Source organism: Epinephelus fuscoguttatus, linkage group LG18 (genome assembly GCF_011397635.1).
Source record: "Epinephelus fuscoguttatus linkage group LG18, E.fuscoguttatus.final_Chr_v1".
Lineage (NCBI taxonomy): Eukaryota > Metazoa > Chordata > Actinopteri > Perciformes > Serranidae > Epinephelus > Epinephelus fuscoguttatus.
The window spans coordinates 3,702,974-3,721,553 of record NC_064769.1 but is presented as its reverse complement, the minus strand read 5'-3'; the positions used below and the strand labels follow the sequence as shown (position 1 = coordinate 3,721,553).

Here is an 18,580-nt window from a genome sequence, read left to right as displayed (position 1 = left end):
TAAAAAATGGTTTCAAGTTTATAGTAAAAATATAGTAAAAAGTTTATAGTAAAATATAATAATAAAACATTTGTGGAACCAAAAGTAACCCTTCCGTTTTAATTCCTTTAGGGTAATTCTAACTGATAATAATTATAATTCTGTAATAACATGATACCATGAAATTGCGATATTATAGGTATCACACCATGAAAATCTCATACCGTTGTAACTTTATTACCAGCAGAACGCTGAATTTTAACGACATAATCAATGTCATTCACTTCACCAGCTCTGTGGTTTTAATGTTTGGCTCATCTGTGTAAGTATCCAAGTGTCCTTGGGCAAGACACTGGAATCCAAATTGCTCCTGATGTTGCCATCTGTTTGTGAGAGCATGTGAATGTTTATCTGATGAGCAGGTGGCACGACTTTGTATGAATGTGCGTGTGAATGGGTGAATGGTGCTTTGAGTGGTCACTGAAACTGGAAGAGTGCTTTACAAATGCAGTCCATTTACTATGATGGTGACTCTATTTCCAGACTGAGGCAACACTTGGCCATTGGTTTTGCAGCAGTGCCAGTGTCATTTAGTATTTTATAGTAGAGAAAATGGCAGTGACAATTTGGGCAATAGACAACCTCAACATTATGAGTTTATGGTATTTTTTCTTATATGGTATTGGTACAATGTTAAAAAGACAAAAAGTTTTATTTTTACTATTTTAATATATCCTCTGAACTATTATTTATTTTGCCAAGTCACATTGTCCAGAAGTCAAGTGAAGAGAGAAAGAGATGTATTAGAGTGTCGTCTGTCAGGAAGTGACTAGTCAAAGCTGTCAGCACAAGATTCATAGTATATTCACATCAACACATCTAGCATTTAAGAGAGATCAGAGAGGGTATGAAACCATGTCACTGTTTCTCATTTTACAGTGCCTCAGTGAAACTACAGGCCATAAAGTTAGTGTGCTTAAGACAGTGAGTGAGGTGGCTTGCATTTGTCATACATTCATCATCTGTGTGGAGCTTCTGCTTAAGCTTCTCCATCTTCTTGTCATCTCTCAGAAGAGTCTTGTCTCTTTTCAAGGTCCCTGTGGTCTCCTCCTTCTTCTCTTCACCAATGTCTCGCACTAGTGAGTACTCGTCGTAGTTTGTAATGCCTGACACACAAACAGATTCCGGTTACTACATTTCCTTTCACTTTCACCCTGCAGTACAAGCATAGGCTGAGAATTAAATACATAGTTTGGATTTTTTGAAGTGGGGTTGTATGAGGTACTTATCCATAACCAGTATATTACTGGGGCTGTACCCAAATATTCGGATATTCGAATATTCGTTTCTATGGGTAGGTATTCTTTATGAAAATTTGGCATTCAATATTCTTTTTTTTTTATTTAATTTTTTTTTTTTTTTTTTTTTTTTTTAGTATTAGGCTATTTTTTTTTTTTTTTTTTTTTTTTACATATTTTTTGGTGCTAAATGTAGTCTTTTTGTTGTTGGTAAATGTAGGATATCAATAAAAATCAAAACTTTTAAATTGCACTGTTAAAAATGTGAAAATATAGTATCGCCTACCAACTGAGCTTGTGTGCACGACAAGCTTGAGCGCATCCGTCTGAGGCTGTGGATCAATGCCAAGTTTTACCACTTTATCACTATTCCCTCTAACATGTAGCTGTTTTTTCGTTATCTTTTGAATTTAATATGAATTATGGAACCGTTTTTGTCAACGTTTGCTTCCCCCATTTTGTACAATAAATTATTGTTTAAAGTTTCAACAAGTTTCTTTTGGAGTGCTTGACACAAGTGTGTTTTGAAAACGACCGCAGACTGTCACCTGCAACAATACCTTCGGATGCCATGACAGTAATAGTCAATAATGTCAAAATATCATTTACAGACCGATTTAACAGCCGATCACTGCTGCCCGACCCCCAAGTCCATTTGCGGGTCCTGTGGGTCTTGCGGGTTACGGGTCGACCCTTGCATCACTACTCAGCTCAGTCTATAAAGGCTGTACACAACAGTAGACACTATATTCTATTCAGGCCGGCAGAACCAGCAGCGCATCGCCTCTACAGTGCACGGCACTGCGGATTAACCATTTTATTGCAGCACAGAGTGTCTGCCAGCAACCAATTACTTGCAGAGGCTTCCTACAACTTGTTTCAACGGTGCCGATTTAATCAGAAGACAAATTAAACAGGATGACTAGCCAATGTGAAAATCAAAAGAAAGCATAGAATAATGTACTGAAGGAGACTGTTGTGCCATCACATTTTTTTGTGGTTTGAGAGCAAAGATCCGGTTGCTGCTGTGTAAAACTCCGCAATACAATTAGGTCCACAAAAACCCTGGAGGAGTGCTTCGCAAGGAGTCTTTGAAAGGAGCCGAGCCTGGCGTAAAACCGGACAATCAGGGCAAGACTCAGCTGTCTATCTACACCTCAAGGACAAAGTACACTCCTTCGAAGACAGCAATGTGCACATTTTGGACAGGGAAGACAGATGGTTTGAAAGAGGTGAAAAAGAAGCCATCTATGTGAAATTGGAAAAGCCATCTCTCAATAGAGGAGGAGGTCTGTGACACCACCTATTCCCCACTTATAATGCTGTCTTTTCATCCTTGCCCAGGAGGTTTAACAACTTAACCTCTAAAAACAATGGTCATTCACAAATGGCCTCATGTGACTCTAATGACTCCAATTGCAGCGTTGCAGCAGGAGTTTCAACGACTGTCGTTGACACACCACTGGAGCACTAACGAACCAGTGACATCATTGGCCTTGTGAAGACCTCCCCAGAGGTTAAATACCTGGGTGCTTACACGCCAGTTTGTCAGATTAGTTCCAGCCTAGTCAGACAAGCATGAACTGATGAAGCCTCTTGGATAAGAGGTGAAACGTCTTCTAAGACAAAACTAAGTTCAGTTGCGTTCGATTCAATTGCCTTGAGATAACTATGACCTGGATGAATGAGAATATCCACAGGCACATTGGTAAATGGAAACTAACCCCTTTAAACATCAAAGTCACATAATAACACAAAAAATAACTGCTTGAGGCAGTGATAGACCAGCAGCTCCTGTGTTCAGCACTGTTACATCACTGTTTTTACTCAGTGGAGTCTGACTTTGAAGAGAGAAATACAGCAATTTCATTTTCCATTGGAAAGCACTGTCTAACAGAAAGGTAGAGCAGTGAAAATACTCTAAATATATTGCACACTTTAGCTGATATTAGTTTTGTTAGGGTTTGATGCTGGCCCCCATCCACAGCAATAGATTTCTTAGGTTCCATGTTAGACTTCAGCCTGTTTCTCCAAACTGGGGGCGTGCCGACTGACATCCACTTTATGTAATATATTGTCTATGGATAAGTACCTCATACAACCCCACCTATAAAAATCTGAACTACAACTTTGAATAAAAAACAGCCATTAATCAGTGGTGACAATAGATCTTGTTCTGGGGGAGCTGTACTGATGCACAGATGAACAAAATGAGGACAGACATTATTTCACCCAAACATATTAGGGAGTTGTCCAGATGATGTGTGAGCTGTGTGGCAGAGCTGACCTATTCTTGCACAGATGGTCATGAGCATGTCACTGACAATCTTTGAGTCGTCCACCATGACAGTTTTCACTGTGCCGTCCAGCATGCGGATCTTCAGAGGCCTCTGCTTCTTCTTATACTCCAGAGTGTCCTGACAGACAGAGAAGACAAGTCAGGAGATCTGTCTTACTAGATGTCAAAATGCTTGCTGGATCCTACAATCTTGATTATCTATAATAGTCTAAAACAAACCAGAGGTGATTCTGATATTTACAGAGGTACGTTATTTAAATTTCCTTCAAACAAACAATTTATAGAATCCTATGGCCTTTGTTTCATGCTGGTGCAGCGACCAGCACAAACAGCACTCCAACAGTTTCATTTTTCTACATATGAACTTGTAACATAAACTCTCAACCCCTCTGCCTCTGGCTGCAAATCTGTGTGGCTGTGTTTTCGCAATGTGCTGTGCTGCACCATCCAGACAACGATCTGATTTCCTGGAGGAGCCAATTCTTCTTTTGTTGAGTCATTGTTGTCATTCCTCACTGTGACAGAGTCAGCTATTTCAGAGTGATTGGTTCAGTGATGTGATTGGCTGACAGTGTATTTGTTACTCACCACACCCACTCATTTATATTCCACTTCTGGGACCCCCTCAGAGACGAGATGGCATATCTCAGAGGGTGAGCTTCGAGAAATTCAACCAGTCCATATGCAACATATATCATTCATTATAATTCATTTAATTCTAGACAGTCCACAGTGATATTTTTGTTTAACACTGACAATGATTCATCAGCAGTACCCAACATATCACTGGACAGCAGTTTACAAAAGCTCCAAGTTAGGCTGGATTACCAACTGCCCTGGAGCCCCAGACCTCCATGGGCACCAAGATCCATGCTTATTATACATCAACTGGTTTGTGCTTGGTTAACTGACAATCTATTGTGAAAATATGTACTAGTAAACACAGTATCATCTGACATGATCAGGGCCTAGGTAGTCACACTCTATTACCTGATCTAAAGGCCCAGCCTAGCAAAATGACCTTCTGTTATCTGAATATACATGGTGCACATCAGTGTTAATTTCGCTGACAAAAACTATGAGGAAAATTTTTCATCAACAACCTTTTTTCCATGATGAAAACAAGACGATGACAAGCTAAAAAGAGATCTTGATAATAAAAACTAACACGAAATCTGTTTCATTTTCATTGACGAGATGTGACGAAAAAGTTAGTTGTGTACTATCAGACTTTGAAAGCCGAGAACGGCCATGGCTGTAATTATCTTCAAATGCCATATGAGCCACAGGTTGGTTAACTCCAGTAAATAGTCTGCACCAGGATGTTTAGTTAATCAGCAAAAACACCCACACCAGAGCAGCATCAGAGTGCAAGCTGTGAGCTGTAATTCAGCAGTAAATTATCAGCCGCATGTGCCTGACAGTGGTTGGTGGCATTGCTGAATGGATTTGTGGAGTTTGTTCATTGCAGCAGTGGCTGTTAGCAGTGACCCATGTCTGAAAGCCACTTCACAGCTGATTCCCACAGGACTCCGCTCCATCTGGACTCAAGAAGGTTTATGGTTTGATCTTGTTTGACAGGCAGGTAGGAGGCTCAGTTATCTGTGAGTGTAGCTGTACTGGAAGTGAACAGTCTGAACTCAGATCAGTTTTCTCTGACAGAGATGAAAGTTTAGTTTTAATCACCAACCATGTGAGAGGACATGAGTTTAAACCTCCAGACTAACATGTTGCAGATTAAGAAATAATTCAGGCTTTAATGAAGTTATTTTTCTGCTTACTAACAGTGAGATGGTAAGTCAGAGTTTACAATAAACCTGGGTACAAATCCTATTTGTCTCAGATTAGTTATTTGTAGTGTCAAAGTGTTTGAGAGATAAATAGAGAGATGTTGAGCTTTTCAAATGATGATTAGCAAATGTGTGCTCATAAATCACCCCTTAAACCTGTCAAAAACTGCTGGAGAAATGACAATTTGTAAGTGTGTAGAAATTTTTTGGAGTTGTAGAAAAAAAATGTCCAAGTGAATTTTTTTTTTTTTTTTACAACCTGTCACCTTGATTCTAATATCTGATACATGGATTAGCCTCACTGGATTACTTTAAAGTAGACTTGCACAAATTATAATTTTTTTTAGAGTGTTTGGATGGCCAATTCTGATTTTGTCCGATACATTTTTTTCAAACCACTTTACAGCACACAAGATATTGCAATATTTTCTATCTTTGCTTTAATAGAACATTTTAAAAACAAAAACAGTGACACAGGTTAAGAAACATTTTCCTTTTTGCTCAAATATAACTTCAGGTACAGTATTAAAATAAATAAGTAAAAAAGGCATACATAAATAAAAACATAGATAAATAAAATAATAAGTCTTGGTGGATAGCATTTGTGGGTAATTTCCTGAATAGACAAAAAAGTAAAAATATCTCCTGTGGAAAATTCACACAGGTCTTCAGGACGCGTCCGTCAATAAATGCGCGGACACGCGCCTCGTCAGTTTCAAGCAGCACAGTGCAGCAGTGAGAGCTCTGCAGTCAAGTTTAACACAAACGATTAACAACTTTCTCCTTCTCTCTTTTGATGAGTGTGCGTGAATGATTAAGCTCAGAAGCCGCCCATGATGTTTCACTTCCTCTCATCGCCCAAGCCGTGAGTTGCACATGTGCGTGTGTGCGCTGCTGATGTTACACGATGTCAATCATGCGGCGCGCCGGGAATTTGACCGGCATTTTAAATCGGCATATTTTAGACTGACTGGCCGGTCGCAGGTCATGGCCGATCATGTGAAAACCGGCCAATTCCGAGCACTGCCGATAAATCGGTGCAAGCCTAGTTCAAAGACAATAAAACATTCCTGTCTATCTCCTGTAAAGGAAGTATAAGGGGACCCCAACAATTACAGGGATTTTTACATGAGATAGACAATAAAACATTCCTGTCTGTCTCATGTAAAAATCCCTGTAATTGTTGGGGTCCCCTTTACAGGAGACACTGACGTTGAGTACATTTTGCCATCATTCCATTTATTCACTGTATGGGTTGCTGCTGTGTGCTAAAATTTAAGTATTTGAAGCATTTAGTGGTGTACAGACTAAGTGCTAGACTGACTCACCCCATTCCTCAACATGTAGTAGTCCAGGGCCTTCCCTGCCTCCAGCCAGATGCCTTTCTTTGGGTCTTCATCAGACAGAAACAGCCCATAGTCATTGGCTGCAAAAGGAAACAGAAATACTGAATGACTCATTGTAATTGTGTTTCTTGGCATCCATGCACATGTAGATATTTAGCAACTTTGGAGCAATTATTGTCTCAAGTACTTGTGCTGGATTTAACGTTTGAATCCTGTGCACTAGCTTCCCTGTCCATGTTAACCAGGTCAGTGGGTCTCTGGATGATAAACACCTGTTTCAACACACACATCTGCTCCAAATATATCAGGTTACACATTTTAAAATGTGACCACTTGTCTGTTGAGGGTGAGACAGGAAAAGTGGACCATTTAATAGGCTACAGAGTAAAACAAGCTGCTGAGTCAGGCAAAGCCTGAGATACTGGCTTTGACTCTTTCCCTTTCGAAATGTAAAATGACTTACAGGTTGAAACAAGTATTGCAGAGAGCTACTGTTGAAATAGCTTATGTAATAACACATAACTTTGCTTGCACAGTGTGGAGCAGAGGCCTATTCTCACTTTACAGCCACATTCTTCTGCAGAGCCTGTAATCAACTAGACAAAGATAACAAGCCCACAATTCACCTCGTCTGACACATTCTCTCTTGCATTCCACTCCGATTTTTACTCAAACTTCCAAATATTTGCTGTCTTTAGGAAGTTAGTGCGTTGGTTGCATTAGTATCTTCAAAACGTTTTTGTTGGACTGCAGGATGCAAAGTCAGCGCTATAAACTCAAAAGTAAGTGAGTACATTAATGTGTTAGTGCCTCTGCCCACCCACATGCCTGCCTGCAGAACGAGGAGAGCTCTGATGCTGTTATTTTGCAATAACTAAGAACTGCAAACAATGTCTACCATGTTATATTCAGGACAGTAAAATAACAGAGGCTTCACATTTCTCTGTCACTGTCATTTAAAAATTATACAATTTTGCTGTTGGTTATATTATCATTATCTTATTCAATTAAACAGCTAAATTCCTATTATTATAAATCAGCTGGTCATCAGTCACTTGAATTTGCTGTCATCCATCATTACAACTTCTGACAGCTGTCAATCAGCTGTCAAGATGTAATCTGTTTGCGGCTCAATGTGACAAATCGTCGGCTGCACAGACGACTGTGGGTCAGAATAGCCAGAAAATCATGTTGGCTTGCATACATCAAAATCAGACTGGACGTATTTGAACATCCTGGTATTTTGGCAAACTGCATTTAACACACTATGTATAGTAAATATTTTTCTGGCATATAGTATGGTAGTATGGGGACTGGAAAGCACAGTATTGTTGGACTACAACAATTTGTGAAGTTGTGCAACATTATTTTTGACAACAACAGTAATTGACATGTGAAGAGAATCACTCTTAACCTTTTCAAAGCTAAGCCTATTTTATAGGCCTCTGCTCCAAAATTGCATGTCCATAATAAAATGAATATATCTCTGCAACCACAAGGTCTATTTGAATACTTTTAGTGTCATGGTAAATGGAACACTTGTGAGATTTGTTAAGATGTGTAAATATCAGTATATGTGTTATATGTGAAGAGTAAATGAAGATGGCACACAGCACAAATGAAACATTTTGAGGTTCGCCAAAAAAAAAAAAAAAAAAGCATTTTCAGGATGAGCATCCCTTTGGAATGATGCAGCTGCAGCTCTAAACCTCTGTCAAATCATAATACAGTATGTGAACATTAACTCTGCAAAGGTTGATTCTGATAAAGTGAAGCAGAACAATATATATATATAATAAGAGGTTTTAGTACAGAAAATTCAGGCGAGCTCTCCAAAATTGCACCATGTTTGCATGTGATTTTTGTCATGTACAATCCTGTATCTTTCATTTTTTGTTTCTGTAAATCCCTAATGATGTTTAGGATATACACATACAACTGTCCGTTTTGTTTTTTTCCTCTATTTCCCACTCCAAACTGACCAATACACACCTACTACATTTGAAACTGAGTTTCTATTCTGAGTTGTGGAGGCCCATATCTCCATGACGGCTTGGCTGATTTGAGTGATTGACACCTCGTTGGATTTGTTAGAGCCAATAGACTGAAGCTATACCCACCAAGACAAGATTGACAGCACTGTAAGCAAATCAGAGTCAGCGGAACACGTTGCGGGGCGATGTCGGCTGCTGTGAGTGGTCATTGTTATGCTTCCCCCGGCCATCAAGTTTTTCCACCCGGATTCATTTGAATGACGGACAACAAGTCGGTAAACTGGAATGAAGTGTGAGTTAACGGCAGAATGAGCTTTTCACGGCAAAAACAACAAGGTAAGAGAGATATAACAAATATATTTTCGTGAAAAGATTTCTGTTGTTGTTCTTTGGCCTCTAGCTCTCTGACGCTTTGGGGTAGAGTGCTTTGGTAGAGTGGAAACAGCAGAGTCTCAGCTTTCATTTGGGATGAACGGCGTGTGTTTTGCATAACGTGTGCTCGAGTTAGAGCCTGAAATATACCTAGTGGGTTGGAATATCGGTGCTGTATGGAGTTGGATTTGTTTTTGTTTATTTAGTTGTTGTTTGAGCTGTGTTTGGGGCATGTAAAAAGGGTTTTTACAGCCTTGTAGCCCAGGTTCTGCTGTTTAATTTGATTTGCAACATCACTATATTCTTCGTGATCAGTGTATTGTTTCACACTGTGCTTGCAGTCACTCTAAAATTCCCCCATTTGGGGGGCTTTCGGGCTTAACAGCTTGATATGCTCCTGTATGATTACCAGGTGTGTTAATTTACTCTAACCTGAGCCACTAGAAAACCAAGTAGTTCTGGTTTTTAATGCTCATTCTATCCTAGATCAGAGCTCATAATTATCCACAAACAGCTGCAGAAGCCTAAAGCTGTTTTACATGCTGAATATAAGGGCCAAACTTCCCTCCGCCACTATACCCTACCATCAACTGAGTGCTGTTTTCATATTTTCAAAAAAATGCAGGATGTGCAAAGCTGCTTTTTTTGTTACCTGCAACATTCTGCAAAACGGGCAACCAGATGGCTTGGATAAGAATTGAGTTACGAAAGAAGAAAATATAGTTCATATTAAATATTGTCTGACCTCATCAGAAAGCACAACTGTTTATAGTTGTTATAAACAACCATGCTGGAAGGGAGGGGTGAAAAGTCAGCCATCATAGAGTGGGAGGAGACATGATATTGTTTAAATGTTTTAAAAATGAAATAATTATGACATGATTATGATAAGAATAAAACTAGAATTTCCGCCTTGTAGTTGTATGCCTCCACAAAACTGTCAAATTGCAGCTACACTTTACATTCATGCCTGTGAAAACGTGGACACTTCAAGTTTATCCTTCAGTCCAAGTGGACATTTGTGTCAAATTTGAAGAAATCTACTAGGGTGTTCTTGAGATACGACATTCACAAGAATGCCACAGAATAGGTCACAGTGACCTTTGAAATACTTATCAGTTCCTCCTTAAATTCATGTGGACGCCTATGCCAGAAGTGAAGAAATCCCCTCAAGGCATTCTTGAGATAATGCACTCACTGCAATGGAGCAATGGACAGACTGACGGACGGACGGACGGACGGATGGACGGACGGACGGACAGAAAACCCAAAAACATAATGCCTCCTGCCACAGCTATCTCAGGTGCAGAGGCATTAAAAAGACAGCCTGAGACCCTGGTTCTTCTCTTACCTATGTGTGTTTGACCAATCACGATGTGATGTAGGTGTGAAAGTTGGATTGTCAGTTTCTAAAAGTTACAGGACCTGTCTGACATAAGCCCCCCCATCCCCTGATCCTAAAATCCAAACACTGGAAAGGTTGTAGTGTTGCAAATTTGTGTGCATGCATGCATGTGCGAGTGTGTGGCTGGAGCAAGAAAAAGAGGAAGAGAAAACTCACGCTGGCCGAGCTGTGCCTCAGGAACTCTCTCCCTGATGATACGACAGGCATCGTACACCATGGTGGAGGGCTCAAACTGCATTGTCTTAACCACGTTCCCCACACCGATCTTTAGTGACAGGGCCACCATGATTGCTGCTCTGCACCTCCACCCAACTCACACCTGCATGATCGTCAATAGAAAAGTTAGTCAAGACAAATCAATTGACACAAATGTACATCCAAAAGTCACACGCACTGTGTCAATATTAACACTTCTGATCCAACCCAAGCTCTTCAAAGACACGGACAAACTACTTTTTGCATTGTAAACATAATCACACAGATTATTGTTGACAAAACATGTTAATACAGGTGATGTGTCCAAGAAAAAACACATATATTATCTTGCATATGACTGCTTAGATTTGAAAGTTTGGTTAAGCCAAATTCTGTGACCTCTCTCTGACTGTGATATACTGAGCAAGACTTAGAAGCTAATTCTTGCCCCTCTTGGTGTTTCTTACATATAGTTACTCTGGCTGTGTTAGCATTAGCAAACCTGATAAGATGTGATGTTGTACATGAACGACATTTATTTCTCTCTATTCTATAATCTGTTAAATGGAGTAAGTAGTAAATATTTCTCAGTACAGAGTGTGAAGCAGCTGACTTCAAAATGAGGAACACCAGTTCTATTTACATGCACAGCAGTTCAGACAGGAAACAGAGTTACGCATATATACATGATGAAGCCACTGGTTAAGTATAGTTATGCACTGTGAAAACCAAAAAAATGAGACTCTCAAACACTAAAAAGATTGCTGCTCATGTTATTACTTTGTTTTTAGAAAAGCTAGTGAAAATTGAATCTTTTTGTGCTGCAAGAATTGCAAAACCTTTGCCAGATCCTGGAGTAAGATTAGAGAGATAGTGTATAATAAAGATACTTTAAGCAGGAAAAAGCTGTTTTCTTTCAAAGCTGTTCAGAGATGACCTTGTTGTTGCAGAGTGACAGCACTGAGGGAGAAACCAGTGTGGCATGTGCTGGCGTCAGAGCCTTGTGGGATTGAATGTCACAACACAGATGCCCTGACACCCTCAGCCTAAAAATCCGGCTGACACTGTATCACCATGAGTTCCTCCTTTTTCTGGCTCCCAGCTTGATGACAGGCGGATGTAGCTGGGGTGTCAAGCTGAGAGGAGATCAGATCTCAGGTTGTAGCAATCAAAGTTAATGCTGGGTGCTGAAGTAACACACAACATTAGACTTCCTGCTTTGAGATATAGGTGACTACAGTTTCTTGTTAAACTACTAAAAGTTTTTTTTTAACAAAATGTTTATTCAAGCAGAGAACAGAACATCACTGCTTGGTTGTGGCCTGCAGAAAAACATCTGTCTCTCTTGGGTTTTATGATTTCACCATTATTATAATCCAGGTCTCACTTATCCAGTTGCTCAGTATTTCACAAATACATGCAATGCTTTAGCTGGTTGCAATCTGCAATTCACCATCAGACACCACTGAATTCCTCTAAATCTTACCACTTCACCTTTAACACAGCATGACTTAATGATTAACAAATCGTCATTTTGTGGGTGAAGTATTCCTTTAATATGCACTTTAGTGTATTTAAACTAGGAAGAAGGTGAGTAAGGTAAATACCTGATGTAACGCGGTGTTTTAGTCAAAGCCCTCCTGCCAAGTCAGATGCTGAACTTTTCTCTCTGGCTGAAAAAAGGAAACAATCCAGGTTACAATCATTTTTATTCAGCTTTTAGTTTTTACTGACAATGAAATCCCAGTTCTCCCTCCCAAGCAGCTCTTATTTTCGAATTAGACTGATCACAGAGATCCAAAATGCGATTGTATGTCTCTGAAACAATCCCCCTTTGTTGCATCTTAAAAGTGAGCAAACTATCCCATTGTTGTTGAAGAGGTGGAGAAGGAAATTTAGAGAAACATTTGGAAACAAAGTGTCTAACTTGGAGATATGTGAAAAAATGGTTTGCAGACAATCCATAAAAGATGATAAATAAGTGAAACTGTTGAAAATATCATCTGAATACAGATCTAGGGAACAATGTATATCCTTATTGTACTATACTGAAAAACCAGAGTCCAAATATGAGGGAGGAAACAGGTGGTTATTGCAGAGTGGCCCTGAAGGAGACGCAGCTACATAGTTTACATGTCTTCTGAATTGATACCAAATCTTTAAAGTATTAAGCACAACAGGATTTTTAACATACATTGAAAGCTTGGTTGGAAGCGAAGAGTATATAAGAGCAGGTACAGAAGATGAAGGACAGTATGACTGGGCTTCCAATGTACAAAATAATACGAATACGAATTAATACGAAATTGGGTGCATACACATTCACTAACAAGACTTTTGATTGTATTAATGTACCTGCAACTATGAGATATCTTCGGTTTTTGTGAGCAATAACATCAGTAGGTGAGAACTAAATTCATTCATTCATTCATTCATCTTCTAACCGCTTCATCCTCTTGAGGGTCGCGGGGGGGCTGGAGCCTATCCCAGCTGACATCAGGCGAGAGGCAGGGTACACCCTGGACAGGTCGCCAGACTATCGCAGGGCTGACACATAGAGACAAACAACCATTCACGCTCACATTCACACCTACGGACAATTTAGAGTTACCAATTAACCTAGTCCCCAGTCTGCATGTCTTTGGACTGTGGGAGGAAGCCGGAGTGCCCGGAGAGAACCCACGCTGACACGGGGAGAACATGCAAACTCCGCACAGAAGGACTCCCACACCCGGGATCGAACCGGCAACCCTCTTGCTGTGAGGCGAGAGTGCTAACCACCACACCACCGTGCCGCCCCAGAACTAAATTCCTTTATTAATTAAAATAGCAACCCCTTAGAATTAAAATTAGGGTGGAAGACCTAACCTATCCATGGAGAGTGGAGCCTATGATGATCTTTCAGTCTAAGGTGAGTCTCCTGCAAAAACATTATATCAGAATTAAGCCTTTTCAGATGATTAAAAACTTTGGATTTTTTAGTAGGAATACCCATACCACGTATATTCCAACTGAGAAAACGAACAGGTGTGCCTGCACTAGGACTACTGGGATTTAAATTAACAGAGCACATTTATGTGATTTAAAAATCCAGGTACAACAAACAAACAACAGAAAAACAAAAACAAAACAAAAACAACCCAGTCGTCAGTATAATCGAATGAGATATAAGAAATATCAGTGAACTAAATAAGAAGTTTGAAAAAAGATAACATATCAACACAAAATGCTTGCTTTACTTGTTATAGTTTCTTACAGATGTATTCACACAAAATGAGACATTATCATATTGCTTTTAAGTAATAATTCACCTTGCAGAAGAAAAACTGCACAGGAGAGCAACTAAAGCGGTCTAATATAAACAAATAAATAAGCAAGCCTCACACGTAAAAAAAAGTATTAAATGTAGTCTGAAAGCATTAAGCCTGCCTGATATCATTACAACATACTGTGTAACAACCTCACCCAGTGTTCATCTTGTTAACATAAGCTTTGGCATCATCTGCTGATTCAAAATCCTTTTCCACACCTTTAAAGCTAATCCGAAGACGGGCCGGGTAGAAAAGATCATAACGAAGTCCCTCCACGCCGTGCAGTTGTTTTCTGACTTTGTTGAAGGCCGCCCAGAACCAGGCTAGCTTAGCCATATGGTCCGGGAAAATTAGGATCTGCATATCCCCGATGACGGTATGCCGGGCCTCTCTCACACGTCGTAGAACATTGGCACAGTTGTTGTAATAATGAAACCTGGCAATGATGGATTGTGGTCGCTCACCAGGTCTCAGCTTCGGCTGGGCGGTTCTGTGTGCCCGGTCTAGCAGTGGTTCCTTATCCAGCTTGAACGCGTCCTTAAGCAGGGTGGCGACAGCAGCAGTACTGGCGACATGTCCTCCAGGACCCCCACTATTCTTATGTTGTTGCAACATCATCTTGATTCAGGGTCCTCACACTTGTTTTCCAACTTTCCAACAAATTTTCAGCTCAACAACATCATCCGTGCAGGCAGAGAGCAACTCCTCCATTTCTCCCACTGTACCTTTGAGTGTAGTCAACACGGCATCTGAAGCAACTTTATCCTTTGCCAGTTGTATCTTCAATAATAATAATAACAATAATAATAATAATAATAATGATGATAATAAATTTTATTTGTAACACACTTTACATAAAAACAAATCTCAAAGTGCTACAGAAGGCAGTGGAGATATGCTATGCTAAGAATTAACAACAGGCAACATGATAAAATACATTAAAAGGCTTTAGTAAAAAGGTAAATCTTTAAGTTGCGTTTAAAAGCGTCTACAGTCTGTGGTGCTCTCAGGTGGCCAGGGAGAGCATTCTACAGTCTGAAAGTGGCCGAGCAGAAGGTCTCCCATGGTGTTGAGTCTGGTCCTGGGGGGGTTGAGGAGGTTGGCAGTGCGGCAGGTGCGTGAGGAAGTCTGAGGAGTGAGGAGTTCTTTAAGGTAGAGTGGAGCATGTCCATGAATGCACTGATGTGTGGGGAGGGAGACCTTGTATTGAATTCTGAGTTCAACGGGCAGCCAGTGGAGTGATTTGAGGGTGTGATATGGTCATGCTTGCGCACCTTCATCAGGATCCTAGCAGCGCTGTTCTGGAGGTATTGAAGCCTCTGGATGCTTTTACTAGGGATCCTGATGAGGAGTGCATTACAGTAGTCCGGCCTGGAGGAGACAAAGGAGTGGACGAGCTTTTCAGCATCTGCCAGGTTGAGTGATGGATGGAGTTTTGCAATGTTTCTGAGGTGGTAAAAGGAAGTCTTGCACAGGTGTTTGATGTGGGTCTCAAATGTGAGGTGGGGGTCCATTTTAACGCCGACGTTAGACAGGGGGATGTTCTCACCGGAGAAAGAGATGTTGGTGAGGGTGGATGATCTGACCTGGTGTGGGGTGCCAACAAGGATGGCTTCAGTCTTGGAGCTGTTAAGTTGTAAGAAATTTAGCTTCATCCACGCCTTTATCTCCTCCAGGCAGGTAGTGAGTGAGGCAGATGGCAGGAGTGCAGAGGGGGTGGGATCTGTCCAGAGGTAGAGTTGTGTGTCGTCAGCGTAACAATGGAATGATATTCCATGCCTGCTGATAACATGGCCGAGGGGGAGCATAAAGAGTGTGAAGAGGGTAGGACCCAGCACTGAGCCTTGAGGGACACCACAGGTGACATAGTGAACTTGTGATTTTGCCTCTCCCAATGCAATATACTCAGTTCGCCCAGTGAGGTAGGATGTGAACCACTTGTGGTTGGTATCAGTGAGGCCGAAGGTGGAATGCAGGCGTTGAAGGAGGATGTTGTGGTTCACAGTGTCAAATGCAGCTGTAAGATCCAGAAGTATGAGGAAGGATGGGGAGTCGGTGTCCGGTGTCATCAGGAGGTCATTTGTGACCCTGACCAAAGCTGTTTCAGTGCTGTGGCCAGGATGGACACCGGACTGAAATTTTTTTTTTTCATACAGATCATTTTGCTTAAGATGGTCCTGAAGTTGTGCAGCAACTGCTTTTTCCAATACCTTGGATATAAATGGAAGGTTGGAGATGGCTCTGTAGTTGGAGAAAACATCAGGGTCAAGGGTGGGGTTTTTTTGTTTTTTTTTAAGAAGAGGTCCAATGACAGCAGTTTTCAGGGCAGATGGAACGTGACCGGCCTGAAGGGAGTGATTTATGACCTTGGTGATAAGGAGGCTGATGGCCGAGAGGTTGGCTTTCACCAGGACTGTGGGGAGGGGGTCCAGGGCACAGGTGGATGGTTTCATTGACTTAATAATGTTCTCAACTTCCTGCTGTGTGGTGTCTGAGAAACAGCAGAAAGGTTGGGCGGCCCCAGACTGTGGGTGGTCCATCTGGGCAGGCGAGTCGGTAGAGCTGGAGAGGAGAGACCTGATGGAGTCAACTTTTTTCCTGAAAAAAGTGACAAAGCTGTCGCACCGCTCCTCTGAGGCTTCAGAAAGGGGGAGTGCTTGTGGTTTGAGGAGATGGAGAGTAGAGTTTATGGTGGAGAACAATTTCTTTGAGTTACCAGGGCTATTACTGATGATGTTTGAGTAAAACTGTGGCCTTGCATCCCTGAGAGCTTTAGCATAGGCCTTTTGGTGTTCTTTACAGGCTTATTTATGCATGGTCAGTCCTGATGCTATGAAGCGCCTCTCCAGGACACGCCCAGCCTTCTTCATCTCCCGCAGCTCACTGGTGTACCATGGGGCTGAGCGCAAGAAGGAGACTGTTCTGGTCTTCGGAGGTTGATTGTAGGTCGGCTCTAATTGTAGACAAACCATCGCCCAGTGCAACTCAGAGTTCAGTTTTAAAAATCTCCGCAATGTGTGTCTCAGAGAGGCTAGTAGTTCTAGCTTCAAGGCTTCAACGCCAAGGTCCTGAGGTCCTGCCCGGGGCAGGACCCCAGGACCTCAGCAACTAAGGCCTGGGAGCCAGGCCTTAGTTGCTGAGCTGCTTGTTGGGATATCTTCCTCAGACAGTTTTTCTTAAAAAAGGGCTGATGAATAACAATTTAAATTGAAATCTGTAGTAGCCTCTGAATATACGGTCTGCTCCATCTGTAGCTCAGCAGCGCCTCCAACAGTTCAGTTTTACAAAAAAAAAAAACAACAAAAAACAGCTTTCCAGCAGTAAAATACTTCTTTAACTTTCTTGGCAAGAGACAGATTTTGTTAGATTTGGAGAATCATAACAAAGGATCTGAATACTTATTTAAATGAATAATTCATTTTGAGGTTTTTAAAGAATTTGCAAGCCCTGAAGACTGAGATGCCTTAAACTATCCGTTGTCTGTTAAAAAAGTCAACAGATAAAATTCAGAAGAAAGGTCATTCATCTTAAATTAATAAAAATTCTCCCATGTTTTCCAGTTACCACTGGTTTGTGCAGAAAATACTCAACTCAGTACCTCTGTTACAAGTTATGTGACATCAGTTCTTGCAAGTGTTTTACTGGCTGACTCTCTGCAGCAACATGTCTGAAAGCATTTCAGGCCTCTGGCTGGAACATGCACAGCTCACTCTCATTCAGCACAACATGCTGATTATCAGCATCAGATTATCAGGTGATTATCAGCCAGGCTGATTATCACCTGTGATATGAAGTAATTTTACAATTATCAGCATCCGTCACTCCCTCACTATTAGCACAGGATCTAGTCTGTGTTCAGTGGGATAAAATGACATATTTTTTTTAAAGGGGGGGGGGGGGGGGGGCGAGGGGGGTGTCACTGTAAGTGCTTCATCTCCAGATAACTTGGATCTTCCTCTCCTCTGCTCTGGAATAACAGAGTTCTTGCAAGATCCCACTCAAAGGTCCCGATGTCATTTCCTGTTTTAAAAGCCTTTCAATGCCTTAAAAGGGCATTTCAGCTTCTGTATCTGTATTCTCCCAGCTATGATTCAGCTGGGAGCAGTGTATCCTGTCTGCAGTGAATGTAAGGACAGTTTCTTTGGCTTGAGGGAAGATGAGAGGGGACTCATCTAAGGGTTCATATAGGTCTGTGTATTACAGCAGTTGTTTTCAATATTATCATTAAATTTAGGACCAAAAAGCTAAAGCTACTTAATTCTTCCAGTTTGATTAGTATCAAGCCAAAGACTGAGGGGAAGTCTGGAGACTTCTTCTAGAAAATCTACTGAAAATGCTTCCCACTCCACCTTCACTGAAAGAGGAAGTGCTGAGTCACAACAGTAATTACTGAGAAATGAGGAAGAGTGCCTGAAAGTCAACAGCAGCCATGACAGTTAGTTTAACAGAAAAAACACCAGAAAACAGCAGTGAGGCTGACTTTCAAGGAGAGGCATTGATCAATGTATTTTGTGTAACAAAAGGGGAGACGTTAATAAGCATGTATACAACGAAAACACTAACTTATATTCTTCTTTGGCATGAATAAGAA

General features: G+C 41.0%; 1 protein-coding gene across 2 annotated transcripts in view; it reads right to left on the bottom strand.

Annotated features, from left to right (window-relative positions):
- tln1 (talin 1) overlaps positions 1-18,580 on the bottom strand; it is a 169,382-nt gene that overhangs the window by 117,397 nt on the left and 33,405 nt on the right. Inside the window, exons 2-7 of one of the 2 annotated variants that reach the window (XM_049603973.1) lie at positions 13,547-13,598; positions 12,286-12,351; positions 10,640-10,802; positions 6,695-6,792; positions 3,565-3,694; positions 993-1,145 (exon numbers count right to left, since the gene is read on the bottom strand). In XM_049603973.1, coding sequence (XP_049459930.1) covers positions 993-1,145; positions 3,565-3,694; positions 6,695-6,792; positions 10,640-10,769 — 511 coding nt within the window. In that variant the 5' untranslated portion in view covers positions 10,770-10,802; positions 12,286-12,351; positions 13,547-13,598. The remainder of the gene's footprint in view (positions 1-992; positions 1,146-3,564; positions 3,695-6,694; positions 6,793-10,639; positions 10,803-12,285; positions 12,352-13,546; positions 13,599-18,580) is intronic. The other variant, XM_049603972.1, reaches the window with a different exon arrangement.